Raw genomic sequence first — 26,065 nt, forward strand, 5'->3', positions numbered from 1 at the left:
TTTAGTGAGTTTAGGCGAAAGAGCCGGTTCTCTAAAAAGAGTCGGAAATCCCATCACTACTCTGTTGGAGTTGGTTTAGAAGAGCAGAGGAAGCAATCGCTGGTGGGAACTCGTGTAGCGATCGATTGCTCCTGCCTGATCTCTGATGTAAAGATGGGTGCCTGCCGAAACAGGTAAATAAACACAATTAATAGGGGATTTGGGTTGAGGCTGCTTTATTATCCGTCGGTGAGCTTTATGTGAGGGTTGGGGCGTCGCTTTGTCCCTTCACTCCCACCCTTGCTGGGTGTTTGTACGGGGAGTTGAAAGGCGCACAGCCGCAGTGCAGCAGCGGTGTCGGGGTTCGGGGAAGAGCCTCGTTGTTACTCTGTTTCTCCAGCGTCGAAGAAAAAAACAGCAACATAATAAAATAACACAGCCAGTCACAACTAAATGTGTTGCATAGCTTCTAATTAATGTGACAGGATTAGCATGTTTGGCTAGTAGCTGTGCGTGTTGTGTAGTTGTGCTGTTGAGGGGGGTCGTGAGTACGATACCGCCTCTCCTTTAACCTCTTGGCATTTTGAATTCATCTCGCAAGCAGCCCATTCACAGCCAAGCTCTTTGTTTTCTTCTCCAAGGTTAGGGCTAAGCTACTTTCGTTACACGGTAATACTCGGAGCACCGCTGTAGCGTCACGTTTTCCTTCTTTCGTCTGTTGTTGTTGTTTGTTTGTTTGTTTGTTTGGTTTTTTGAGTTGTTGCAGTGCTTAAAAGGGGAAAAACACCCACCAACGCCAAGTTAATGTCATTTTTTCCCCAGGTTTTAAAACGTTGGGAAGTGACTCCCTGGCAGTGTTCAACGTGCAGTTGTAAGTCCACGCATCTCACCCACAGACTGATTTGCATTCATTGTTTGCCACCGTGTTGCTTACTTGTGTATCCCTCCCGCTGCAGCCCTGTTTTGGCCAATGCTTGCTGAGCTACAGCATGACCACAGCAGTGTCTGCTCATCTGGTAGTTCTGGCAAATGAAAATGGAGGAGGTTTCAGTGTCCAGCCTGGACAACAGCAAGCTGGAGGTACAATGGCGTGGAAGCCTTCTGGTAGACTTGGAAATGCACATTGTATCTGCAGACACGTGTGGCTGAATTGCTTCAGAACAAAAACACAATAAAGCAATCAGGCAACACTGTGTGTCTTTCTCTTCCCTGCCAGGCCCTAGCTCAGGACATCCTGTCTGACCTAGTGGAGGATGCTTGCCTGGGACTTTGCTTTGAGGTCCACCGGGCAGTAAAGCAGGGCTATTTTTTCCTGGATGACACGGACCAAGAAAGTATGAGGGACTTCGGTGAGCACAGACTTTTTTCTTTTTTCTTTCTTTTCTTCTTCAGCCAAGTAAAGCTGAGTTGTTTCTTCAATATCAGCCAGTGTACACCAGAGAATAATTAACGTATAAATCAAATGACTTTATTTCGACTTCCAGAAATTGTGGACCAGCCAGGACTGGATGTGTTTGGCCAAGTGTACAACCAGTGGAAAAACAAGGAGTGTGTATGTCCCAACTGTAGCCGGAGTATTGCTGCCTCACGCTTTGCTCCACACCTGGAGAAATGTCTGGGGATGGGACGTAACAGCAGCCGTATAGCCAACCGCAGGTATGGGCATTAAAAAAGCAGCCAACACAGCTGATTTGAGACTCTGTGTGAGTAGAGGCTGTGGTAATCTCAAATGTTTTCACCGTGTTGTCTTATGAATCTGAAAACCAAGGTGTTTGACTATGGCTTCCAAGGAGCCACATGTTCTTGGCATTTTTTTAAGTGGTTTTGAGAGATGGTTCATATATTTGAAACTCCAGGCTTTCTGAAGGTCTTTCAAAGGTTTTCTTTGTACATTGGCTGCTTTAACTAGACCATTTTTAAAGGAATGTTAGTTTTGTTTGCTAAGTTACTTAACACTGACCTGTGAATCATTCAAGCATATAAAAGGTGCCGAACTCAAGGACAGAACCAGTGTTGTGTCTACACATAAAAGACAACTTGGCAATGAACTAATTTTAATTTCTTACTTTTTGCAACCGGCAACCTGTAACAACAATTTGCAGTTTGTTCCAGTTTTACTTTTTGAATCTACAAAAACACCAAAGAAAACACAGTTTGACAAACCAAAATTTATTTATTTTTTTGGCACAAACACAGTGATTCCCACAGCGCTATTATCCAAAAACTTGGGATATCTTGGGGTGATGTGCATTGTGTCAAAGAAACTGGACAAGTGGAGGACAAAAGAAGTAGTGGCAGACCTTTAAAAAAACAAAAAAAAACTATGTACACCAAAGAGATGAAACAGGACCTGTTCATCCAAGCCTCTTCAGAAATGAACTCAGTGGAAGGCTGTCTGTCAAGAAGACATTCTTAATGAAGGGAAACAGAGAGGAAAGGCTGAGACATGCAAAATTACACAAGAACTGGACTGAAAATCCACTGAAACACGTCTGATGGAGTAATATATACATAAGTGAAATTGTGAGTATGCGCTGTGGAGGTCAGGAAAGAGGCACAGCAGTGAGTTTCTACAGCCATCTGTGAAACACATTGGAGGCCCTGTCACCACTGTGGGGAAAAAAAAAAACCCAGATATTGATTCATCATGCAATAATATCTGGAAAATAATTGGCAACAGCAAGCCAATGATCCCAATCACACTGCTAGTGCAGGTAAAGCATACCCGGATATAAAAACACACAACGGAACACCATACCGGTAAGTCATGGATTGGCCTTCCCAGAGCCAGGACCTCAATGTCGAGGCAGTGTGCGATCATCTTGAGAGAGAACAGAACAAAAAGGCATATCATAAACTTGAAACTCATTAGAATTGCCCATATTCTCTATATATACCTTATATACTCTGTTTCCATGTTTCATTAAATCACCGCACCTATCCCTCATCTTCCTAGCAAAATAAACATAAATGGAAAGGGGGGGCTCAAGACTTTTGCACAGTATTCTATATAAGCTAAATATGCTGCAGGCGTTATGCTGCCTGCAGCATAGTGAATAATGATAATCTTATGAACTCCAGAAACAAGAAAACAAAAAAAATCAGTTTCAGCCTGAAGTCGGTTTGTTTCATAATCAAACTGTTATTTGCAGTGAATAATGCTGACTCACTCCGTGTGTGTGTGTGTGTGTGTGTGCGCGCGCAATACCTTGCTTGTTCCTCTTTTACAGAATAGTCACTGGTAACAACACCAACAACAAGTCAGAGAGTGACCAAGAGGATAATGATGACGTCAATGATAACGACTGGTCTTATGGGGCAGAAAAGAAAGGTGACGCTCTCGTAGTCTTGGGCTGCGCATGCGTGAAATTTAAATGTGACTAATATTTGTTAACTCTGAGTTAAATCTCTAAAACAAATCTTTCTTTTACAGCCAAGAAAAGGAAATCTGATAAGGTACTTTTTTTTTTCATCAAACCTTATACTTTAACTAAACAAACATGTTGGGCATTGCTGCTTTAATAGCCCCAGCATTTGTCTGCATGTAAAAACTCAAAAATAAAATATTTTGTCTTTCCACCTCAGAATCCAAACTCACCAAGAAGATCCAAATCATTCAAGCATAAGAACAGTGAGTGAAAACAAGATTTTAACTTCCTGCTGGAGCTTGTCTGTATGTAATCAGATCTTAAAACAGTGCAGCTTTGCTATATGCTGTCATATGTATACTATTAGTTAAATTACCCACAGATCACTTTATAACAGTGGATACCAGAGTGAAGCATAGCAGAGTCAGCATATAGAATCATTTTCACATTACAGTGTATGAAACATGTTTTGTTCTGTCCTTATATTGGTCTGGCTGAAGGTATTATGTTTCCAGGTTACGCCTATCTGTCAGTACAGTCCATACTGTAGTGGTTTACACATTCGCCTAACAAATGAAAACTCCTCAGCCCGATCGCAGGAGGAGACACAAATCCCTTTGAGGTTGCATCAAAAAGAAAAAAGAAATCTGCCAAACCAAGCATGCAGAGCTGCCCGCTTGGCAACCCTTTAAAAATAAGGGAGCAGCCAAAAGTAGCTGCTGCTTCTACCAGTCTATCCCCATGTAAGTGATTTCAAGGGCAAAATTACACAAGAATTCCCTAATAATCTATGTCTAATAGAATAAAGTGAAGTGGTGAATTTTATTGTCCCAAATGTCAACTACGTGGTAACGTCAGCTGATTTTATTAGCCACTATTAATGAGTGTAATTCAACAGGAAACTATGACCATATATTTGGTCGCATAATGAAGTGTTAAAGGTGTTTGGCTTCAGACTGTGGTGGCTATAAAGATATCCTGTTTTGCTTTCTCTATATGTGTCACATCCCTGACTTCATAAGATTTCTACCACACCAAAGTATGATGCGGTAGAACGTTTGGTTCTGTAGAATAAAGAAACTTCACAGTGTAGCAACATGAGGTTCTTATATAGCGCTTTTCTACTCTGAACATTCAAAGCTCTTTATACAACTTGTACATTTACCCAATCACACCCAAGCACTTTCTAAGTTGTTAATTGCTCCCTATCTAACATTCATACACATTCACACTCTGATGGACGTGTGATGCCATGTTTTATTAATGTTGGGTTAGTATCTTGCCCAAGGATATTTGGCATGCAGACTAGAGCAGACTGGGATCTAACCTTCCAGTTAGTAGCCGACCTGCTCTACCACCTGAGCTACAGCTACCCCCAGGCACCTACTGGTATAAACCAAGTGTACAACTAAAAAGAAATATTTAAAAAAAAAAACTTAACAATTTCTGCTAGCTAGCATATTATAAAAATAATTCAAAATACACTCACTGGCCACTTTATTAAATACATCTTTCTTGTGCTGGGTTGGAACCCCATTTGTGCACAGAAGTGCCCTCATGTTTCATGGCACAGGGTCAACACAGTGCTGGAAACATTCCTCAGAGATTCTGGTCCACATTGATAATGGCCAAATTGTGCCAAGGAGATATTTCCCCACACTCTTACACTGCCACCAGAAGTCTGAACAGTTGAGACAAGGTAGAATGGATCAATGGTTTCTTGTTTTTGTTTTTTTTACGCATGTTGCAGCAAAAACTAAGCCTCACCATACCAGGCAATGTTTTTCCAACCTTCTATTGTCCAAATTTGGTCAGGAAATGTGTCTTAGGTTCCTGTTCTTAGCTAACAGGAAGGGCATCCGCTGTGGTCTTCTGCTTCGAGGCTAAACATGTGCGTTCAGAGATGCTCTTCTGTGTACCTTAACTGTATTGTGGTTATTACCATACTCCAGATGTCTGGCATCAATGAGGCACTTTCACCCATAGGACTGCTGCTCATTGGATATTTTCTGTTTTCTTTAAACCACACTTAAATCATCTTTTTTTTCCTATTCTGAGGCTCAATTTTAATTTCAGCAGGCTGTCTTGAGCATCTCTACATATCTAAATGCACTGAGTTGCTGCCATGTGATTGGCTGGTTAGATATCTGCCTTAATGAGCAGTTGAACAGCTGTACTTAATAAATTGTCTGGTGCACATATAATTTAGAACCAGTAATAGTGTAGTGATTGAGACACTAAACACCAGTTGAAATCAATTATGTGTCTGGATTGAATAAATAAATGGCGCGTGTGTTCCTCTAGGCATGATGGGTCCCAGACGTCGCATGGACAACCAGGAGAGCCCACGCATGCTGATGAAAGACGAGGCATTCTCTCAATAACACAAACACACATTCTCTCACCATCGTGTGTGCGGAGATGCACACAGAGACACGCTCACGGGACGACCAACAACACTTCACCTTTGGTTCTTTATGTTGTGAAATGAATGGACGTTGATGGTTAAAGGCAACGTTTGTGGTGTTTGCTGCTCTGCAGAAGCAGTTCAGAACTCCCAACCTTATACTTGACAAATTTATTTTTATTCAGAAAATCATTGTACCAACACTTGTTTTGTTTTTTTTTAATAATTTTATGTAGTTATCATTTTCGACTGATACTTGTCACCAAATATGATTTCACTGCACAGATGTAAACTGCAGTGTAATTCATTCAGAGACGGTGTACGCTTACAGTATTTTCTTTTCATAAAATACAGAAATGATTACACAGTGGATGTCCTTATATTACCTCACATTTTACAATCTCATTCTTTGAAAAAAAACAATAATGTCAAAGACAATCCTTGCTAATGGTTTGTCTTATTTTCACCTTTCACTGTCTGAATTTCTCAAACAGAATTTAAAGACAAGCATCTCTGTCGTTCACCTGTGGAAACTTGTTTCACAATGTTCAGGACACGAACTCCTTAAGTGTAGAAGCAGGTATTTGGTGCAGAAAGCAGGTTTCTTCATTTTTCATTTTTTTTTCTTTTTTGGTGGGATAGAGTTGCTTGTTTTCTAGCATTGAAATATGTCTTTGTATCATGTGTTTACATTGTAAAGGGTTACATGTGTCCTTGGTGTGATGTGATAGTGTAAATATTCTAATAGTTGAATTGCTGCTATCATGGCTCAGTTTGTTTCATCTGTCTAGCAAAATAAATGATTTGTTATCTGTCCTGTGTTTTCACATTCATTTTAACAAAAGTATAAAATGTATAAAACAGCAACCAAGTACATGGAATTAATGTCTAACTGATCAACAGGGGGTGCTGTTGATCAGATGATGTACACATGCTTCTGTTGCTAGATGTGGGGCTAAATATTATCTTGGTTAGTGTGGTTGTAGGTCATATTCTCAGAAAACTGTCATGTTGTAAACACAGCCATGTTCATACAGTTCAAGCTTCTTATTCAGAGTTCATTGTGCCAAGGGGGAGCTGATAATGTTGTTTTGTGTAGCCTTCCTAAACTCTGCAGTACAGGCATTAATGTAGCCCATAGGTTAAAAGATTTTGATGAGCAATAGTTCTCAAGGCTTTCTGAAAGTCTTTCAAAGTTTTTCTTTAAATGTGGGCTGCTTTGTCACTCATATTCATATTCAGTCCTTGTACCTGACCATCTTTGGGAGAATGTTTTTTTTTCTCTTTAAATTCAAGCATAAAAGGGGGCATTTAACTCACGGGAGGAACCAGTTTTATGTCTGCATATACCAGATAGCTTAGCACAGGACCAGTTTTAAAGTGGCACTTTTTTAGACACAAATAATTCCAAAGATAACACAGTTTGAGTATGTTACAGCAACAAGCTGGTTTCTAAAGAGCTACTAGCTGAAGACTTGGCATAATTTGGTATTAGGTGCAAGAAAAACTGGACAAATAGAGGGGGGGAGTGCCAAGCCTAAAACAAATATCTACAACAGATGAACAGTAAACAGAAAAAATCCAGAAAAACTGACAGAGGATCTATGTACCGTTTACTGAAGGCTCATCAGAAGTAACCTCAGAGGAAGGTTGGCCATCAACAAGCCATTCTTAAGGAAGGGAAATGGAGAGAAATGCCTGAGGTATGCAAAACTTCACAAGAATTGGACAGTACAGAGGAGGTTAGGGGAGTGGTAGAACAGTGGGTGTCTACAGTCATCTGTATAACATGGTGGAGGCTCTCTCGAGGTTTGGGGCTGTGTTTCAGCAAATGGTGTTGGGGATCGCTTTAAAATTAATGGAAAAGTACCATCATATTTAGATCCACCATGCAATGCAATCTGAGAAGTGTCTGACTGGCAGTGACATCATTTTTTAGCAGGAAGGTAATCCCAAACAAAGAAGAGCTTTGAATGTCCCTCAAGAAGACTGGAGGGACATATAGCTAAGAGAACTATTCCTGAAGAGCATTTAAGTTGCTTAAGAGAGTTCATGCTGTGCTGATGAATAAATGTAGCCATACCATGTTGGCTTTCAAGCTCGCTAGAATTGTACAGCCTCTGTTTTTTTCCCCTTTTCTTTTATCCTGCATTTCCCTATATGTCTCAGTAAATTGCCTACTCCCAGTATGAACCTTCCAGATCCCTCAGGTCATCTGGATCCAGCTTTTTATCAGTTCCCAGAGTCAGAACCAGACATGGAGAAGCTGCATTCAGCTTTTATGCTCCATATATCTGGAACAAACTCCCAGAAAGCCTCAGATCAGCTGAAACACTCAGTTTATTTAAATCCAGGTTGAAGACTCCTGTTCTCAGCTGCATTTGAATAAAGCACCAAATTCGCAATGTTTTACTAAATTTCAAAACGTACATTTTAACTACTGATTTTATCTACTGTTCCTTTATTTTTTTCCCCATTTTAAATCATGCTTTTTAGTTGTTTTTGTTTTTTAATGTCTCTGTAAAACACTTTGAATCACCTTGCTGTTGAATTGTGCTATATAAATAAACTTGCCTTGCCTTACTCTGTCATTTCCCCCAGGAAAATATAAGGATGGGCGGCATAAGACTTCTAGATTCAGCACATTACTGTTTACCAAAAATTTGTGTTCAGGAGGCAGAGTATTACTCCAGGTTATAGTTTGGCACTACTGAGAAAAGTCTCGAACTTCTGATCAAGAAACAAAATTACACTATTACAAAACCAAGCGCAAGTTTCTGTAAGTCACATTTGAAATCAAGCATTGAAAATAAAACATAATTGAAAATATATACTTTTACAAAATACAAAAGAAATAAAGACTTCGGACTAGCATGTGTTTAAAGGTGTTCGAAAAGAAAAAAATTGAGATTATTGCGCGCTGAAATTTGGAACTTCATGATTTCCGATGTTTGTGAACGCAGCATGTAGTTGAGAGTACTTGGTTTTGCTTTAGAGTGCAGACAAGCTATCTGCTCAAGATACTCAGTTTGTCTTTAGTACGACGTTATCATGTTTTTCATTCGCCTCACGGTGTAATAGCTGTTAGTTATCGTTTATGTGGCGTCGTTCAGTCGTAAAGGCGCGAGTGGGAGATCACAACAGCTCCCACTTGGTGTGTTCACAAAACGAGCAGTCACTAGGTAGAAGCAAATCCCGGAACTTGAAACGGTAGGAAGTGAGCTAACGTTAGCTAGCTTTTTGTTGACAGTGTGCTTGCTGTCAAACCAGAAACCGACCTAAGCAGAAGTACCCGGAGTTAGTTAGCTACCTACTTGGAGACTTCAGCCTGTCGCACTTTTATTTGGGCCGAATTTGGTTTGAAGTTCCCGTCACTTTTAACCACTTGTGGCTCTAGAAGATGGCATCGAGGGGAAGCTTCACGGGTCCTCCGATGAATCCGAGTATGAGCCCCATGAACGTTGGGCTTGCCGCGGGCATGAGGATGCAAGGAATGCCCCAGCCTCCGGGGGGATATCCCAGAAGCATGAGCAGCGTTCCCCAATACCCCCAGGTTGGTTCTGCTTGATTTCTCCGTGTCGAATAAAGAAACTGAGTGAAAGGTGAGGGTGACGGTATTTGTCCGATCACCCCCATGTCTGTTTAAGCTTTTCGTTACTTTTTTTTAAATTCGTGTTTAAATAAAAGTAGCTAATTGAAATAGTCGCCAGAGAGACATGGAAATAAAAACAAACAAACATAAAGCTCATTATATATCACCGCGTGGACACTACTTCCGCCTTCGAAGTGGGTGTAATTATTTATTAACTACCGCAATAATTAAGTGTAACCTTTTTTTTTCTTTTATGGCATTTAAAGTGGTTCACAAAAGTAGTGGGACGTTTAATTCAAATTGATATCGTTTAGCGTTTTGTGCGCGTGTGAAAAAGAAAATCACGTGGTTGCCCGCTTCGCCTCCTGTCAGTTAGCGTGAAAGCAAAAGTTTATCAGCACCATCTGCCCAGAGGCAAGCCTGCATATATCGTGCCAGTATTGTCACCATCTGCAGCTTCCCCTGTAGTTAACAGACACCATCGCAGTTCCCCCCGTTTTGACAGTTGGAGCCATTTGGGTTTAGACTTTGTTTTTATGTTTACAAACTGGACAAAGTGTGAGAATTCTCACAATTTGTTGATACATTATTTACAGTACTGATGTGTTACATATAAAGACCTAATTAAAAAGAAAAAAAATCTAGTCAGTAACAGGTCTTAAAATAAGTACACCCTCAGATGTGTAACAAAATACGCCATATTACACTGTGTTATTATTTATATAAAAAAAACCTGAGCCGAAATGCAGAAGCAGTGTGTGAAAAACTAAGCACGCCTCAAGATTCAGGAGCTTGTTCAACTGCTTTTAGCAGCAACAGTGTGAAGTAATCATTTTCTGTATGACTTTATCAGCCCTTCACATCAGGAGGAATTTTGGTGCACTCTTCTTTACAACATTGCTTCAGTTCATCGGCATTTGCAGGCATTTGTTTATGCTCAGCTCTCTTAAGATCCTGCCAAAGCATTTTACGCGTTGAGGAGTTTGTGTGATTACACCGCGTTGATTCTTGTCTTCTTCAGCTATTTTGTTGTAGATTTGTTTGTGTGCTTGTGATCATTGCACTCAAGCTTTAGCTGTCAAGTATATGGCCTTGCATTTGACTTCATCACCGTGCTTGACAGCTGGTATGAGGTGTTTGTGCTGTTATGCTGTGTTTAGTTTTCACAAAATGTAGTGCTGAGCATTATGGCCAAATATCCCCAGTTTGGTCTCACTTGTCCAAAGAACATTGCGCCAGAGGTTTTGTGGTTTGTTCAAATGTGAGAGCCTTTCTTCTGGAAGCCGTTCCAAACAAGCCGTACTTGTTTATTTTTTTCCTAATTGTGCTGCCATGAACTTTAACATTTAGCATGCTAACTGAGGCCTGAGAAGTAGCTCTTGCAATGCTTGAACTTGGAGTGAATTTGCTGGGACGTTCACTCCTGGGAAGATTGGCAACTGTCATGAATGCTTTCCATTTGTAGAAAATAGTTCTCACTCTAGACAGATGGATTCATATTGTTTGTAAATGACCTTATAAGGTTTTCCAGATTGATGGGCAGCAGTTGCTTCTCAAGGATTATCATTGATGTCTTTGTGTTAACACACCTGAATCCTCCAAACCAGCAAACTGTCAAAACCTCTGCTGTTACAGAAGTGTTCACACTTCCTGAAACTAATAAATTGATGAAATGCATTTGATTAGCAGCATCTGGCTGTTACTTTACTGCTTCTGCATTTCTATTTATTATTTTTGTTTAACACTAAATAAAACCACAGTGTATTATGTCATGTGTTGTATTTCATCTGAGGTTATATTTAGTAAATTATAAAGCTTACTAAGCACCTGATTTCTTTTCATTATATCCTGATATGTGAAACCTTAAAGTTGAAAGAGGTTGTGCTTTGTGTAGATGGAGATAAACACTGCAGTACCATAACAGTATTTATATGCACAACTTCATAATTAAACCTCAGAGCTTAAAAACATAAATGCACTGTTTCTGCAGGTGGGGTTATGTTTTTGGCATGTTTTTAACGGGGATATTATGACTCATAATATTTGTGGTACAACCAAAAGCAAACAGTGTAAGTGACAGTACTGTATGTCACTGAGCATTCTTTTTACCCACCCGATCCAAAAAGCTAGAATTTGATATAAGTTGATCATACAATATGAAATTTATTTGCAAACAGCTTCACACATCATTGGTTTTCATTATTATTATTTTAAATAGGTACTTTTTTGTATCTCTTTAATAAATCAGATCCTTGATTTCCTTTAGTCCTAGATGAAATATTAAATTTTTTGTGTAGATATGGAGAAATTGTTCTGTGAAATCAGTTTCCCTCCTTTTCTCTAGCGCCCTGGGATGCCATCCAGCAGAGTGGGGGGCCCCATGGGGTCAATGGGGGGTCAGCTGCCTGGTCCCTCTTATGGTAGCAGTAGCATTCCCATGCGGGCAGGCATGGGACCCCCAAGCATGGACGCCTCTAGGAAACGGTTTCTTCATCATCAGCACCACCAACAGCAACAAGAGGCGCTGGGAGGCCTCAGACGAGGGTAAGAGAGGAGACGGGACAAAATGTAGGGGATGGTACTGCCAGTGTTTGGACCTCACTGCCATCTAAAATAACTAGCTATTACTCCTTCATGACTTTAAAACAATTAAATCTATTATTGATTATTCATTAAGTAAATGAAATCCAAAAATGTTTTCTTTTTTTCCTCTTATCATTAACTCTTTACCACTTGAAAGCTGCTAGTAGTGACCTGCTGAAACTCTTTTCAGAACTGCTGCTTATAGATGAAAATCACTGGGTTTGCTACACAAGTGATGGAGTGTTAGTGAGGGTGGTCTCTGCCTATGTAGCGACCCTTAGAAAAACCCAGAAACTGTTCTAATGGTTGTCAAAGCACATCTTTATTGATAAATACTGAGGTTTGTGATTACGGGTGCTGGGGAGGTCATCAGATGTCGCCTTTATAGGGGAAAGAGTTAAATCACTTGTTCAAAGAATTAAAACTGTTACCAGGTATTTTTTTCCAGTAACTTAGAAATGATATAAAATAGGTTCAGCTCTAAAGTTTTTGCCAAGCCTAATTTTAATATCAAGCAACAGCAACCATTTTTCTTTTTAGCACTTGACTGCTTGTCACATGTCCCCCTTTTTTATTGAGAAACTTTTGTGCTCATTTCCAGCTCCATATTGTTGGTCTTGTACTTTTCTAGAGTAGCTCTGGATGATTTACAGTTTAATCTTACTCATCTTATACTGTGCATACTGGCTCCATGGGTGTAGTGGTTTACACATTCCCCTTACAAGATTCCTGCTTCTATATGGGGAGGAGATGCACAAATGCACCCTCAGGGGTCACAAACTTGTGCATTCCTAGTTCCTGGCCCAACACTGGATAGATGTGAGGGCTGTGTCAGGAATGGCATCTGTGCCAAAGCAAACACGCAGATCCATCCACCCCTTAAAGAGCATCCAAAAAGTACCTCATCTTATACTTTGCTTTAGTCCTTCAGCTGGAAACTGAAAGGTCTGTATAAACACTAGTCTGTTTCTAACACCTCTCTCAAAGCCAACTTTCTGATAATTGGCTGTCCCTTGTAACAGAAGTGGCTCATAGCCAGAGCTGTGTGGCTGAGATGACTATAATAAAGGTATCTGCTCTTGCTGACATCATAGGGAGAAAAAAAGGTAAATACAGGTTTTCAAAAGCCAGGTTCAACCCCACTGCCAAGTCCAACATTAACATTCGTTTTAGGATTATTTGTGACTTAATGACTCCAGGAAAGAGTTCACTAGAATAAAGTAATTTTTGTGTGAAAATAAGAGTACTGATATGAATCTGAGTGTACAGGAAAACACGGTCACTATAGGGAGTTTTCCATTAATATTTTCTCTGACAAAATGCGTGGAGTCATCCAGCTATAAAAATGCAGTAAATCTTTTTTACTTTTTCCCCTTTTGTGGTTTATTTACATTGTCTCAACAGAACGTTTCATTCATGATTTGTTCTCCCGTCTGTTTGTAAAGTGGCTGTACTGTTAAAAGCACGGCTCAGATCACACAGACACGAGGATACCAGCGTCTCATGACTGGCCTTTGCTTTCAAAGCAGCAGACACAAGTGGGTATTTTTGACTTCAGACTGCTCCGTGACGCCACGCTCATAAATGCGGCCATCCGTAATGCTTCGTCCACAATGATTCTGTTGTGTTTTTAAGGTTAATTTCATAAAAAAAAGTCAGTATCTTAGCATAATCTCAGTCTAGGAAGATTAGTGAGTCATGGTGCCACCATCCTAAATTCTCATTTAATCACATGGAAATTAAATTCAGTCATTGCCAAGGTGAAGTGTATAATTAAGGAAACGAAATCAATTTAATGAAGTCGGTAAGTAAAAACCTGAAGCACTCTTTCAGGGGACTTGATTAACATATCGCATTGGCCAAGATTATATTATCGCACTGTGAAGTCTTCCAATTACCGGTAATCGGGTTAAATGAAAGGGATCTTTTATTTGATCCTATATCATGTGTTGGTGTGTGGCCAGTTTCTGTGAAATTGGTTGACTGAAGTCATACTTATGAGGCCGAAAGCAAAATGATGACACACACACTGGAAAACAACAGCTCAGTTTGAGATATTCTTAGAAATCCGCTCCTTCACATCGTAGAGACTGTTAAAGCGGTCATTTAATGTCTTCTTTCCAAACTGAATAATTTTCCTTGTTTTTTCTCTATGATTCAGAGCAAAAAGGCGCAAGATGGCTGACAAGGTTCTGCCACAGAGGGTAGGAAAACCTCGACCCCCTTGAATCACACTGCTGTCCCAGTTGGCTGTATTTCCTCAATCTTCACCTGCTACTGTCTTCTAGATCCGAGATCTGGTCCCGGAGTCCCAGGCCTACATGGACCTCCTGGCCTTTGAGAGGAAGCTGGACCAGACCATCGCTCGAAAGCGTATGGAGATTCAGGAAGCCATCAAAAAGCCCATTATGGTATGTGTCCTTGATCCATTGTCATGCAGTTAAAAGTATACCTTGAGAAGATTATTTTTAGGCTTTGTCCACTGAAACAAATGAGAAGTCAGTAAAACATGATCTCAGCTGTAATCCGAGTTCCTGCGGAGCACAGTGTAAGCAGTTTCCACAGAACAGCAGGACAGTTGGTTCCCACACTGAAATCCGACCTTTGTGTTTTCTTGCTACAATTTTAACTGTTAGCGTTAACCTTAGTGGCAGAAACACTCGGTCTGCTGAGATGTGTCACAACAAAAACAACTCTAGCAGCAGGAAAATCTGCATTAGCAGTAAATTAATCCAACTGTGACACGGCCACAGAGAAGAGCAAACGGTGTGACTGGTGTGAAGTTAAAACGGTCACAACTTTTTCCTGTGAATCCCTCGTTAGGTTGCAGTGTTTTCCGGTCTTAATAATGTGAACTTATACATAAGGATGAAGTTATTGTAAACACCCTTAATAGCCTGAAATGAAGCGTTTGTCTTTGTTGGAGAGTGAATTTGGCAAGTGAGCTTGAGAGGCTCAATTGTTGCCAGAATTCCTGATACATCTGCTTGTCCCTCTGAAATTACACAGCAAAAGCGCAAGCTCAGGATCTACATTTCCAACACGTACACTCCCAGCAAACCCGAGGGTGAGGAGGCGGAGAAGGTGTCCTCCTGGGAGCTGAGAGTCGAGGGCAAACTCCTGGAGGAAGTAAGTTTAAAAAAAACAAAACACATTCGAGTGTTCTCGCTATTGTCCCGGTGTGGTCTGACTGCAAGTATTTCAGTCTCTCTCATTGTGTTTCTTCAAACTTGAGTTGGCCAGTGTTCTTGGCTCAGACTACGCAGCCAGATGTGTGTTTACAGCTTTTCTCATTCCACCCCACAACTGCTGACACACACACACACTCAGGATCTCATTTGAAATACGGAATTGAAACCACTGGCCGTTGCATACCATGAGCTGACTAGCCTCCCTTCCCGACATCAATTCTAGCTCGACTCATTGTGTCATCTGGGGCCACATGAAGGAGAAGGAGGTCTTTTTTTTCTTTTTTTTCTTTTTTTTTTGTCTGTTAAAATTTCTCCTCAGTCTCATGGGTTTAGGCATGTGGAGGAGTATTGCATGGAGCAACAGAAAAAGGGATGTGAGGGAAAGGAGTGAAGGGGTCGTGTTGAGCAAACAGACTCTGACAGGGCTGGGGAGCGGGCAGACAAGGGGGGGGGGGGGGGGGGGGTGAAGACAGCTTTTTCTAGTCTACAGTTTTGCGCTTCACCACCACCCCCAATGCGGTCAGAGCTAAACAATGCAGCTGCACACTGACACAGCACAATAAGAATACACTGCTTTCTTGCTGCTCCGTCCTTCTGACACTTTTGTTTCGTGCTTTCTGTCTTCCCAGGCTGGCAAGCAGAAGAGGAAGTTTTCATCTTTCTTCAAAAGCCTGGTGATTGAGCTTGATAAGGAGCTCTACGGGCCTGATAACCACTTAGTAGAGGTATGACATAAACCTTGGTTGCAGTTCCATTCAGAACATCGTAGGCACATTGACACCAGAAGTTCAGAGAGTGATAATAGTTCGCCAGCACCGACCTTGTTTAGCTGTGGTCAAGAAGCTGAGCTCAGATTGAAACACTAGAAGTTTGGAGCCAATCCTTCTTTCTTTTTTTTGACTGTAGGCGGGCTTATTGTGTGTGAACTCATCCCACACATAAACCAGATTCTCTCTTCTTCTTTTTTTTTAAACTGAAAAATTGTGGTTAACAGTGGTGAAAGTGAGAATTTCCAGTCTTAGGGATCTGCCGATGGAACGGTTTATTTAACCTGGCACTGAGTCATTATTGTTGTAAAGTAGTTTTGTAAATTTCATGTTAATAAAATCTGCTTATCTGCTTTAAAAAAATCACGTCTTCATCTTCCAGTGGCACAGAATGCCCACCACTCAGGAGACGGATGGTTTCCAGGTCAAAAGGCCAGGAGACGTGAATGTTAAATGCACCCTTCTGCTCATGCTCGACCACCAGGTGCCACTTACTTTCTCAACCGTCACTAAATTTTTTCCTGATGATATTTCTTTTTTTCCACCAACATTTGCTTTGTCCCGATACTTTTCTTTGATCAGCCCCCTCAGTACAAACTGGATCCACGGTTGGCTCGCCTTCTGGGTGTACACACACAGACACGAGCCAGCATCATGCAAGCTCTCTGGCTTTACATCAAGAACAACAAGCTGCAGGACAGTCATGAGAAAGAGTACATCAACTGCAACCGCTATTTCAGACAGGTAATGGCAAATGGCTAGAAATGGCTCGTGGCGCTTTGATATTTTGGCACTGAAACATCATTTTGCATGTATTTAATTTCACAGCTAAATGATTTGCATTCAAGCAATTATGATTTTTGTGAGGTGTTGTTTTGTAGCCCTTTGCAAGACCTCAAATAGGAAAAAAAGTTTTTCCCCTTATGTTGTCTAACTTGCCCTGTTCTTTAACTAAATCCTGTCCAGATCTTCGGCTGTCCACGCATGAGGTTCTCTGAGATTCCCATGAAACTGGCGAGCCTGCTGCAGCACCCTGACCCCATTATTATCAATCACGTCATTAGGTAGGGGAGCCTGGATCATGTTACCTCTTTCTGTCTGAAAAAAGAGCTACATCAGCCTCTCAGTGAATATTAGAAAGCCCTGTGTGTGAGGCTCATACTGAACGATAGTTTCCTTAGCTTTATGCTTTGGCCTGTTATTTCTTAGTGTGCTTACACAAGTGTGCTGTCAGCATCACTCCTTCTCTCCAAACTGTCATTGTGTCTCCCCCGAGCAGCGTGGATCCCAACGATCAGAAGAAGACCGCATGCTATGACATTGACGTGGAAGTGGACGACCCACTTAAGGGTCAAATGAACAGCTTCCTGTCTTCTACAACCAACCAGCAAGAAATCGCTGCCCTCGAGATGAAGGTAAGGCTTCATCTGCACTTCATCAGAGTCGTGGAGGGGGAAAGAAATTGCATACTCCATTTAATTCTGAAAATGTGCTGCTGGTGTTTGTATTCGCTACAGATTCATGAAACCATTGAGTACATTAACCAGCTGAAGACCGAGAGAGATTTCATGCTGAGCTTCAGCAATAATCCACAGGAGTTCATCAAGGATTGGCTGAAGTCTCAGTCCAGGGATCTGAAGGTAGACGCTATGCCCCAGCTTCTAAAATGCTCATACGTGCTTGTCTACACAACAGCAAAACATGTTATAGTTTAGTAACACGATATTTGTATCATCTTCACTCACTTTGAGCTTTTCTCATATTTGTACAGTTGCCTGCAAAGCTTTCCCTGTATTTAATTAAAAAAAGCTGCAGTTATTTTGTGAGCAGTGGTAGTATGTTTCCAGCTTTCATAGACAATTAACTGCTGGGCACACAAAGGCACCATTGGTTCACAGGACTGTGTCCAAACATAGCATTGGTATTCAGTTGAAAGAAAAACACCAGTTAGCTGTTTGTGCTGCATTCCTCATCTGGAGAGACGTTAGCACCTGGATTAAGATGTAGGCCTTTAGGAACCAGACTCAGTGAATCATTGATCCATCAGACTCTCAGTACTACTACAGTCACTTGGCAGTGCATGAATCAGTCTTTACAGTACCGTCTTAGCATGTGGGAATAGAAACCCCTTTTCTTTAATCATTCAATTTTGGTTCCCTGTGTTCAGTGATGCATTTCTGTTCTTTCAGTTGATGACAGATGTGACTGGAAACCCAGAAGAGGAGAGGAGGACCGAGTTCTACCATGAGCCCTGGGTGCCAGAGGCAGTGGGCAGATATGTTTACTCCAAAGTAAGTAGACAGTGAATAATACACTTTTTAGTGCTAACTAGTGTTAGCTTATACATGTCAAGATGTGGTAAGTCAAAACATTACAACAAAATAAAATTAGAAAGATAACTCAAAATTTCAAAACCAATGTGTGATGTCACAGCGTCCATTTTTTCTATACAGTTTGTGGTTTTGCCATTGAGTCTAACCTCTTCTTTGCTATAGGTGCAGCAGAGAAGGCAAGAGCTGGAGCAGGTGTTGGGTATCCGACTCACCTAAGTACAATTCTAAAGGAGGCACAGCCACCTTAGGTTTACTCATGAGTTGTTAATGTTCCACTCAGCTGAAACTGGAAAGAATTCTTTCACCTTCAAATGTTCAGAAAGCCATCGTCACTGACGCAAAGTTCGGGGACCAAAGTGATGCTTATATGACCTTTAATAATATCTTTGCCTTGTAGTATCTGATATATTGAACCTGTTTAAATAACCTTTATCCTTTTTTATTTTTGTAATATGTTTTGTCTCTGGTACAAAATGCTGTTTAAGCACTGGTGCTGTTTGGGTGTTTTCACTGTCACTTTGAGTGCTGTTTTGAAAGAGGTATGTGTTTACCCTTACATTGAAAAGCCATAATTTTTAGATAAGAGTAATGCCTGATCTTCCTGGAGGCATGGTAGAAGTAAGCATTTCATTCCAGTGTGTATAATACGTTTAATGCTTTTGCAGCATTTTTGAAAGTTGAAATGAAACATTCTGATTTTGTGAATGTTTACATGCCGTTTTTATTTGTTAGTGGGGTGATTCGAGGGGAAGAGGAGCTGAGGCTCTTTAGATTGGACGGATCCATACCTTCAAAGAAAGTTAACTGCTATTAATAATTTGATAGGAATGTAACTGCAGTATGTCAGCTAAAAAAGGAAAAAAAAGCGCCAAAATATTGTGTACAGTTTATAGTTTCATGAGTTAAAGCTTGGCTGTTTTGTTGACTTTTTGTACATCAGTCTTAAAGTTCTTGAAACATTCCTTTTTGACAGATATCATTGTGCCAAAATGTCTTTGGTGAAGAAGGCACATAAAATTTAAGATGAGGTAAAAACGTTGTGTACAAATGTTATTTTTGTACAGCTTCTCTTTGTTAAATGTTTGCATGTTGTGTATCAATCAAAAGCCTTTATCTTTTATACATTTGGAGTATTTTTTACAATAAATATACTTACAAATGTTCACGTACTGTGTGTTCTTTAACAACATTCAGCCTGTTACAGAGGGGTAAGAATTTATATAGAATATTGTCCGTTGTAATAATGTCGTCTACCGCACACCCTCGATTGCATGCTTAGAGAGCTGCAGATATGCCGTGAGGTGCATGTTGGGGCTGGTTGCAAAGCTTAGGTGCCTCTGAGAGCAGCCGTTTCAACAGGTATGTCTGGTCTTACTCAAACAGCTTCTGTTTACCACTCCTCAAATAACAGCCAACCCTAAAACACCCTTCACTAACAGAGCTCTGTCTCGGCTTGTATTGTGACACTGGTTCAAAGAAAAGGCCAGACTAACGTTTAAAACTGAATTAGATTCTTTGATCGTTTTTGCATGTGTTTACTGACTTAATTATGCTTTGAATATGGTCTCTTATTTTCAATTTAATTACATTTTATTTATCTAGCACCAAATCACAACAAGGGCCAGCTGAAGGTGCTTTATATCGTAAGGTGGACCCAATATTAACAGACACAATTCCTTAGTATTCCAAGAATTCATATTGGTTACATAGAAATTATTTTTAAAGTTAAAGAGAATATTGGATTTTTTTTTCTCCACCCTCTCCACCCACTACACCCTGCCTGCACCGTCTCTTTCACCTCTCCTATGCAGTTTGCTTTGGATGTTTGATCCCAGGCATTTAAATGCCTGTACCTTCACTACCTCACATCTTTACTGTCACACTAGCCTGCCCTTTATTCACAGACGTATTCTTCGCCTCGCTTCTACCATCTTCATTCCTTTCCTCCCCAGTCTTCTACCTCCTCCCTGCTCTCACTATAGATTACACCGTCATCTGTGAACATGATAGTCCATGGATTCGCCTGAGTGAACTCATCTGTTAATCTTTCCACTGCAAACATTAAGGGTCTCAGAGCAGATTCCTGATGTAATCCCACCCCCACCTTGAACCCATCTGCCACTCCTACTGCGCACCTCACCACCGTCTCGCTGTCCTCACACGTCCTGGAATTATTTTTTTAAAGGTGTAGTTTTTTAAAATGGACTGTAGGTGGCGGTGTCTGCATTTGTATATATTATACATCAAAGAAATACCACGAAGACGCTGTACCGGAAATAGCGCCTGGTCTGCAGTGGCTTTAACCGGATGTAGAAATTTCAAGATGGAGGTGGACGGAATTGATCATGTAGGTGTATTTTTTTCCCTGCCGCTTTGTTGCTTTTATGACTGCCATGCGAAGGAAACGTTTCTGTTTTGCTGTGGGTCTAATAGATTATTCAAAATCGGTTGTTTGAGGGAAGGATGCGGGACTTCAGTGTAAAAACGGAAACGTCACTTCATTGAAAGCAGCGATTGTGCCGGTTTGCTGTCTCATTGTAGCTAACCCAGCTAGCTTCTCACGATGACTGGCAGCGAGGTGCGGACAGTTTATTCTATTCTTAGCTTTTTTGACCACACAGGGGTGCTTATTTCAGCATATTATGAGAGAGATATATCTGAGTTTATTATATGGGAAACGCCAAGCGTTACTTTATTAATATACGTGCACGTCTGTACGTAAGCTAACTGATGTTAGTTTGCTAATGAACTGTAATTGTTGGGAGAAAGTTAGCATCACACACTTTAACGCTTATTGTTACATAGGTTGTTTTTTTTTGTTTGTGTTTTTAATTCCTTTCCTAAAAGATATTTCCTGTGTTGGTGCTACAGGTTAGGCCTAATGGCTAATGTAAACAGTGGTCAATTTCAGCCAGTTCAGTCCACCAATTTAATCAATGAAAATTGGACAAATGTGCATTTCTATTCTTCTTCTATAATATTAGATAATGGCAAGCTCGACATACACTATTTACTGATAAATGTTGTGTACTTTGCATTGTCCAACATAAGATCCTCTCATCGGGCATGTACGTTGGACTTTTCGGGACCACAAAAAGCTAATGTAGATGATTTATATGCTGCTGGGTTAATCTAAAATAATGTTCGCGGGAAAATTTTTACAGTTCTTCAGTATTTTTACAGCATAAGTCTGTAGGCTGCTATATAATTGGTATCTTAATCTTTAATTTTAAATGTAGTGGCGTAAATGCTATAGTAAGAAAAAGAGACGTAGTTTGCATCCTTCAGGAGATATCTGCCTAACTAAAACTGTATGCATAGAGGCTGCTTCATATTGAGGGTATACAGAGTACACAGTGACGTCTCTGCATTGCGTTTTGGCTGGAGCCTATTCCAGCTGTCATAGGGCCAGTGGCAGGGTACATCATGGACAGGTCGCCAGTCTTTTGCAGGGCTAATTCATATATACAACTATTCGTGCTCACATTCACACCGTCACCAATTAATCTTACACCACCTTGGACTGGATTCAAACCCAGAACCTTCCTGCTGTGATACAGCAGTGTTAACCACCATACCACACTTGATGGACGACTTTTAAGTTGGAAATGGGGACTAAAGGAAAAGCACTTCTCATCAGTGAGAATTCATTTGACCCAGTTTGCTGTTTTTTTGCTATCAAAATCATCATCACTAACACAAATTGGCAGGCAGCATAGCAATCAACTGGCCAACATACTTTCTTATCTTAAAATAAGAATGAAACAAAATTGATGGCTTATGAACGCAGTCATTGATTAATGCATATTTAACCTCCTAAGACCCGAACTCTTCCACAGCATGCATTTTTAATTTCTTTTTGATATTTGGGCTGATTGGGACCCGATGGATGTAAAAATAAAGAATTACCAGAATTTTTTTTTTTTTACCTAATTTTTGTTTCTAAGAAAAATGAGAGCCACATATGAGGATATTCCTTTAAAATTTCAATAGAACAGTGGCAGTATTATGTCCTCGTAAGTGGATATCAGGCCCTTGTGGAGCAAAATTGACTATTTTGGTCTAAATAACCCAAAATGTGATGTCCACATATGTGGATGCCAGGTCCTAGGAGATTAAATATGCCATATTTAAATGTTCAAGAGCTCACTGTGAAGAAGTTGCACCATGTTGCAATGTGTTTCTTTAGCAGATGGAGATGGGGGAGAGTAAAGGTGGATCAGGTCTGCGGCAGTACTACTTATCTAAGATAGAAGAGTTGCAGGTGAGGAAATGAAAAATCATTTTTGTTTTTGTTGCTTTTTAACGCATGCCTGACCTGCTTTTTTTTTTTTTTACTTCATAGTTGACTGTGAACGAGAAGAGTCAGAATCTCAGACGTCTGCAGGCACAGAGAAATGAGCTCAATGCCAAAGGTATGGTGCTTTATCTTCCTGCCACATTACATGGAATTGTGTCATTCTGATGTACACAGTCAGACATTTCCTTTGTTACTTTGGTCTCAGTGCGTCTCCTTCGTGAGGAGCTGCAGCTACTACAGGAACAGGGATCCTATGTGGGAGAGGTGGTGAGGGTCATGGACAAAAAGAAAGTGCTAGTTAAGGTATGCTGTGTACATTCACCATGCAGCATCCTTCTTTTTGAATCAGTCGTGGACAGTTTAAATTTATGTCTGTTCATCATTTTCAGGTGCATCCAGAGGGAAAGTTTGTGGTGGATGTGGACAAAAACATTGACATCAATGATGTGAGTATTATAAAAGCTGAGTCCATTTGTAATATTTACTGTAAAGTATGATGGAGCTAAACGAGAAAAAAATGCATTTTACTCATTAAAATAAGTACAAGGAATCAGGAAACCTAAACTGTTCTGTTATTATTTCTGTCAAATTGCCACTAGGTGACTCCAAACTGTCGTGTAGCTCTGCGTAATGACAGCTACACCTTGCACAAGATCCTTCCTAACAAGGTGGACCCTCTGGTGTCCCTCATGATGGTGGAGAAGGTGCCGGACTCCACCTATGAAATGATCGGCGGCCTGGATAAGCAGATCAAGGAGATCAAAGAAGTGATTGAGCTGCCCGTCAAACACCCTGAGCTGTTCGAGGCTTTAGGCATTGCCCAGCCCAAGGTGGGTATTTGACAAGAGAGCCGATGGTACGAATTTCAGAAGTTTCTCTTAGGGTTTTATATTTATATCTTTGACACATTTTCTCGTCTTGTTGCCTGCCCATCATTCATTTCAGTCCTAAAACATGAAAAGCAAAGAGAGGGGGGAAAAGATAATTTGATTAAATTGGTTAACTAAAGCTACACTTGTTGCATCTGTGTAGGTGGTTCAGATTTTCCTTTGTGCTTGCAGGGTGTGCTGCTCTATGGCCCCCCAGGTACAGGGAAGACCCTCCTTGCCAGAGCTGTGGCCCATCACACTGACTGCACCTTCATCAGGGTGTCTGGATCAGAGCTGGTCCAGAAATTTATCGGAGAGGGTGCGTGCCTTTTCTTTCCTGTACACTGGGATCGAATTGATCCCCATGTTTTTAATAACTGGTTTTGGTTGATCTCTCCCTGGCTTTCCGCAGGTGCCCGTATGGTGCGAGAACTCTTTGTCATGGCAAGAGAGCATGCTCCGTCCATCATCTTCATGGATGAGATAGACTCCATCGGCTCATCTCGGCTGGAGGGAGGCTCAGGCGGGGACAGTGAGGTGCAGAGGACGATGCTGGAGCTGCTCAATCAGCTGGATGGCTTCGAGGCAACCAAGAACATCAAGGTACTGCAGAGGATCACTGTGTAGTCTCATATCCTTACTATGAACACTGAGGTGTAGTGTTATGTGCACAGGACAGCCTCTTAATACATGCGTCACTGATGACGTTTCGGCTTGCTGTATAGGTTCTTTATTCATAAATGACATTTTGTGGTACAACTGGTATTTATTTATATACCAGCATCACCTAAAGTTGCTGATGACTACAGAAGACCTTTATAATATTTTGAAACAAGTAATGCTGCATTTGTTAAATAAATGCTCATGAGTGCCAAACATGGGAGTTAAAGTATTAAATAACCCCAATTATTCAAATATACTTAATAGTATGTCGTCCATCTCTGCAGGTCATCATGGCCACTAACCGTATTGACATCTTGGACTCAGCTCTGCTCCGGCCAGGCAGGATTGACAGGAAGATCGAGTTTCCGCCTCCCAATGAAGAGGTAGTTAATCGTTTAGCGTGTTTACTCAAACATGCTGAGTTTTTTGTATCTAAGCACACTTAATTATGCACCCACAGGCCCGTCTGGATATCCTGAAGATCCACTCCAGGAAGATGAATCTGACTCGCGGCATTAACCTGAGGAAGATTGCAGAGTTGATGCCCGGAGCTTCTGGTGCTGAGGTTAAGGTAAGAATTAACCTGCTAAATGGAAGCTGCGTTAGATGAGGAACTACATCATTAAATTTCCCCTACTGCATTTGTGTATTATATAGGGCGTCTGCACAGAGGCAGGGATGTATGCTCTGAGAGAACGGAGAGTGCACGTCACTCAGGAGGACTTTGAGATGGCGGTGGCAAAGGTCAGTATAACCTAAAGCTAATTTTTGAATGCAGTGTTCACGTCTTGCACTATACTAACGCAGTTTTACTTTATCAGGTCATGCAGAAAGACAGTGAGAAGAACATGTCCATCAAGAAGCTTTGGAAGTAAAAGGCCTTGTGTATTCTAGCACACAATGCAACCACATATGTATATTTCCCTTTTGTTTATGGTTTATAATTGTTTCATGAGTGTGATCAGTCAGTAAAATAGTTTCCCCAATAAACAGAGTTGGTCTTGTTTTATTTCTCAAGCAAATGTAGACAAATTCAACCCACTTCACTAAACTCAAACTTTTGTCAAAGCAAAATCAGTCATATGGTCTTCAGATTTCTGCTTTACAGTTAACATTCAATATGGCACTTCACATTATAGCTGCTGTTATAATAGGGGGCTTACATAGCTGACCACACTGAGTGCAGATGTTTTTGACAATAAGTTGCTGTAGGAACTTTGTCCTGCATGCTTGTACTACATACCTTTCTCATAAAGCCACTGCACTATCAGGATATACGGTATGTACACCAGCACTGACTACTGTGGTCATTCTATGCTGACCACTCTGCAACAGGCCTGTTGGATGTTCTTTTACAGTGACTCACATACTCATTTGTGGAATGGTTACACGGCAGTAAAACACTGGATCAGTCCAAATGCTCAGCACCTTCAGAGGCACGCCACAGTTCTGTCCTCTTCTATTTGGAAGGTCAGCTGGCTAGCGCCTCACCCAGGACGCAGGCACCCACTGTGGCTCCATCTGTACTTTTTCCAATACAACCTGGAGCTCTGCTAAGGCACTAGCTGGATCTTCCTTTACCAACACGTAGTCGACCCAGTGGCCGTAGCATTCGTCCATTTGCTCTGCCGACTGCTTCATTTCCTGCAAGTCATCGTCCTGAGAGGAAGAGAGACAAGTGTTTAGCTGCTAATACACTCTGCTAGAGAACAGCCGAAGTTAAACTAATGACCATATGGAATTTCTCTATTCTTACTCAGTACCCTTCAGAGCTGACATGCAGATATTGTCAAAATGTGACCTTTTGAACGTGGCACGATTTTTGGTACCAGACAAGCTGGGAAACTGCTGATCTACTGAAACCATCTCTCAGAATTTGGCATAAACAACATGAAAGCATGGATCCAGCCCATCTTCAGGCTGTTGTTGGTGTGGGGGGGATATTATCTTGGCATCTTTAAATGCCACAGCCCACCTGAGTATTGTTGCTGACCACGTCCATCTGTTAAAGAC

At 40.9% G+C, this 26,065-nt stretch overlaps 4 protein-coding genes across 12 annotated transcripts in view; 3 read left to right on the forward strand and 1 right to left on the reverse strand.

Moving 5' to 3' along the window:
• The first annotated feature begins 55 nt into the window (after nt 1-55).
• Nucleotides 56-6,570, forward strand: atxn7l3b (ataxin 7 like 3b). 3 transcript variants are annotated; one of them, XM_085416400.1, is made up of 9 exons: nt 56-173; nt 802-850; nt 936-1,059; nt 1,196-1,328; nt 1,464-1,635; nt 3,210-3,310; nt 3,413-3,435; nt 3,565-3,610; nt 5,652-6,570. In XM_085416400.1, the coding sequence occupies exons 3-9, from the start codon at nt 1,009-1,011 to the stop codon at nt 5,729-5,731; spliced, it is 606 nt and encodes a 201-aa protein (XP_085272526.1). In that variant the 5' UTR covers nt 56-173; nt 802-850; nt 936-1,008; the 3' UTR covers nt 5,732-6,570. The 3 variants fall into 3 exon arrangements, with proteins under 3 accessions (XP_085272526.1, XP_085272527.1, XP_085272528.1); XM_085416401.1 differs by lacking the exon at nt 56-173 and adding an exon at nt 326-648; XM_085416402.1 differs by lacking the exon at nt 56-173 and adding an exon at nt 326-620.
• Nucleotides 6,571-8,706: 2,136 nt separating this feature from the next.
• On the forward strand, nt 8,707-19,383 carry smarcd2 (SWI/SNF related BAF chromatin remodeling complex subunit D2). The gene is made up of 13 exons (XM_085416397.1): nt 8,707-9,307; nt 11,691-11,890; nt 14,091-14,133; nt 14,218-14,340; nt 14,939-15,058; nt 15,750-15,845; nt 16,270-16,371; nt 16,470-16,631; nt 16,854-16,951; nt 17,167-17,302; nt 17,405-17,527; nt 18,077-18,178; nt 18,383-19,383. Exons 1-13 carry the CDS (start codon nt 9,155-9,157, stop codon nt 18,434-18,436), a joined length of 1,512 nt encoding a protein of 503 aa, XP_085272523.1. The 5' UTR covers nt 8,707-9,154; the 3' UTR covers nt 18,437-19,383.
• Nucleotides 19,384-20,490: 1,107 nt separating this feature from the next.
• psmc5 (proteasome 26S subunit, ATPase 5) lies at nt 20,491-25,042 on the forward strand. Of its 4 annotated transcripts, none has more exons than XM_085416407.1 (12): nt 20,491-20,567; nt 22,410-22,484; nt 22,566-22,635; nt 22,726-22,823; nt 22,910-22,966; nt 23,120-23,350; nt 23,582-23,708; nt 23,802-23,992; nt 24,337-24,435; nt 24,513-24,623; nt 24,710-24,796; nt 24,874-25,042. In XM_085416407.1, the coding sequence occupies exons 1-12, from the start codon at nt 20,544-20,546 to the stop codon at nt 24,925-24,927; spliced, it is 1,224 nt and encodes a 407-aa protein (XP_085272533.1). In that variant the 5' UTR covers nt 20,491-20,543; the 3' UTR covers nt 24,928-25,042. The 4 variants fall into 4 exon arrangements, with proteins under 4 accessions (XP_085272533.1, XP_085272534.1, XP_085272536.1 ...); XM_085416408.1 differs by having other exon boundaries at nt 20,502-20,567; nt 22,413-22,484; XM_085416410.1 differs by lacking the exon at nt 20,491-20,567 and adding an exon at nt 20,603-20,798.
• The window catches only part of LOC146663580 (MAGUK p55 subfamily member 3-like), a 28,365-nt gene continuing 27,340 nt past the window's right edge, over nt 25,041-26,065 (reverse strand). For all 4 annotated transcript variants that reach the window (XM_085416405.1, XM_085416404.1, XM_085416403.1 and 1 more), the window contains one exon: nt 25,041-25,711. In XM_085416405.1, coding sequence (XP_085272531.1) covers nt 25,532-25,711 — 180 coding nt within the window. In that variant the 3' untranslated portion in view covers nt 25,041-25,531. The remainder of the gene's footprint in view (nt 25,712-26,065) is intronic.

Source organism: Rhamphochromis longiceps, linkage group LG8 (genome assembly GCF_057381845.1).
Source record: "Rhamphochromis longiceps isolate RC_006_pf linkage group LG8, R_longiceps_female_GT1.1, whole genome shotgun sequence".
Classification (NCBI taxonomy): Eukaryota; Metazoa; Chordata; class Actinopteri; order Cichliformes; family Cichlidae; genus Rhamphochromis; species Rhamphochromis longiceps.

What these genes read in the sequence shown, in the direction of transcription:
- atxn7l3b (XM_085416400.1), top strand. Translation starts at nt 1,009, where the DNA reads ATGAAAATGGAGGAGGTTTCAGTGTCCAGCCTGGACAACAGCAAGCTG. An exon ending in TGGACAACAGCAAGCTGGAG is followed by an intron (nt 1,060 to 1,195) that starts GTACAATGGCGT and finishes CTTCCCTGCCAG; the next exon opens with GCCCTAGCTCAGGACATCCT. An exon ending in ATCATTCAAGCATAAGAACA is followed by an intron (nt 3,611 to 5,651) that starts GTGAGTGAAAAC and finishes GTGTTCCTCTAG; the next exon opens with GCATGATGGGTCCCAGACGT.
- smarcd2 (XM_085416397.1), top strand. Translation starts at nt 9,155, where the DNA reads ATGGCATCGAGGGGAAGCTTCACGGGTCCTCCGATGAATCCGAGTATG. An exon ending in GCGTTCCCCAATACCCCCAG is followed by an intron (nt 9,308 to 11,690) that starts GTTGGTTCTGCT and finishes CCTTTTCTCTAG; the next exon opens with CGCCCTGGGATGCCATCCAG. An exon ending in GCAACCGCTATTTCAGACAG is followed by an intron (nt 16,632 to 16,853) that starts GTAATGGCAAAT and finishes AATCCTGTCCAG; the next exon opens with ATCTTCGGCTGTCCACGCAT.
- psmc5 (XM_085416407.1), top strand. Translation starts at nt 20,544, where the DNA reads ATGGAGGTGGACGGAATTGATCAT. An exon ending in AAAAGAAAGTGCTAGTTAAG is followed by an intron (nt 22,824 to 22,909) that starts GTATGCTGTGTA and finishes CATCATTTTCAG; the next exon opens with GTGCATCCAGAGGGAAAGTT. An exon ending in CTTCTGGTGCTGAGGTTAAG is followed by an intron (nt 24,624 to 24,709) that starts GTAAGAATTAAC and finishes TGTATTATATAG; the next exon opens with GGCGTCTGCACAGAGGCAGG.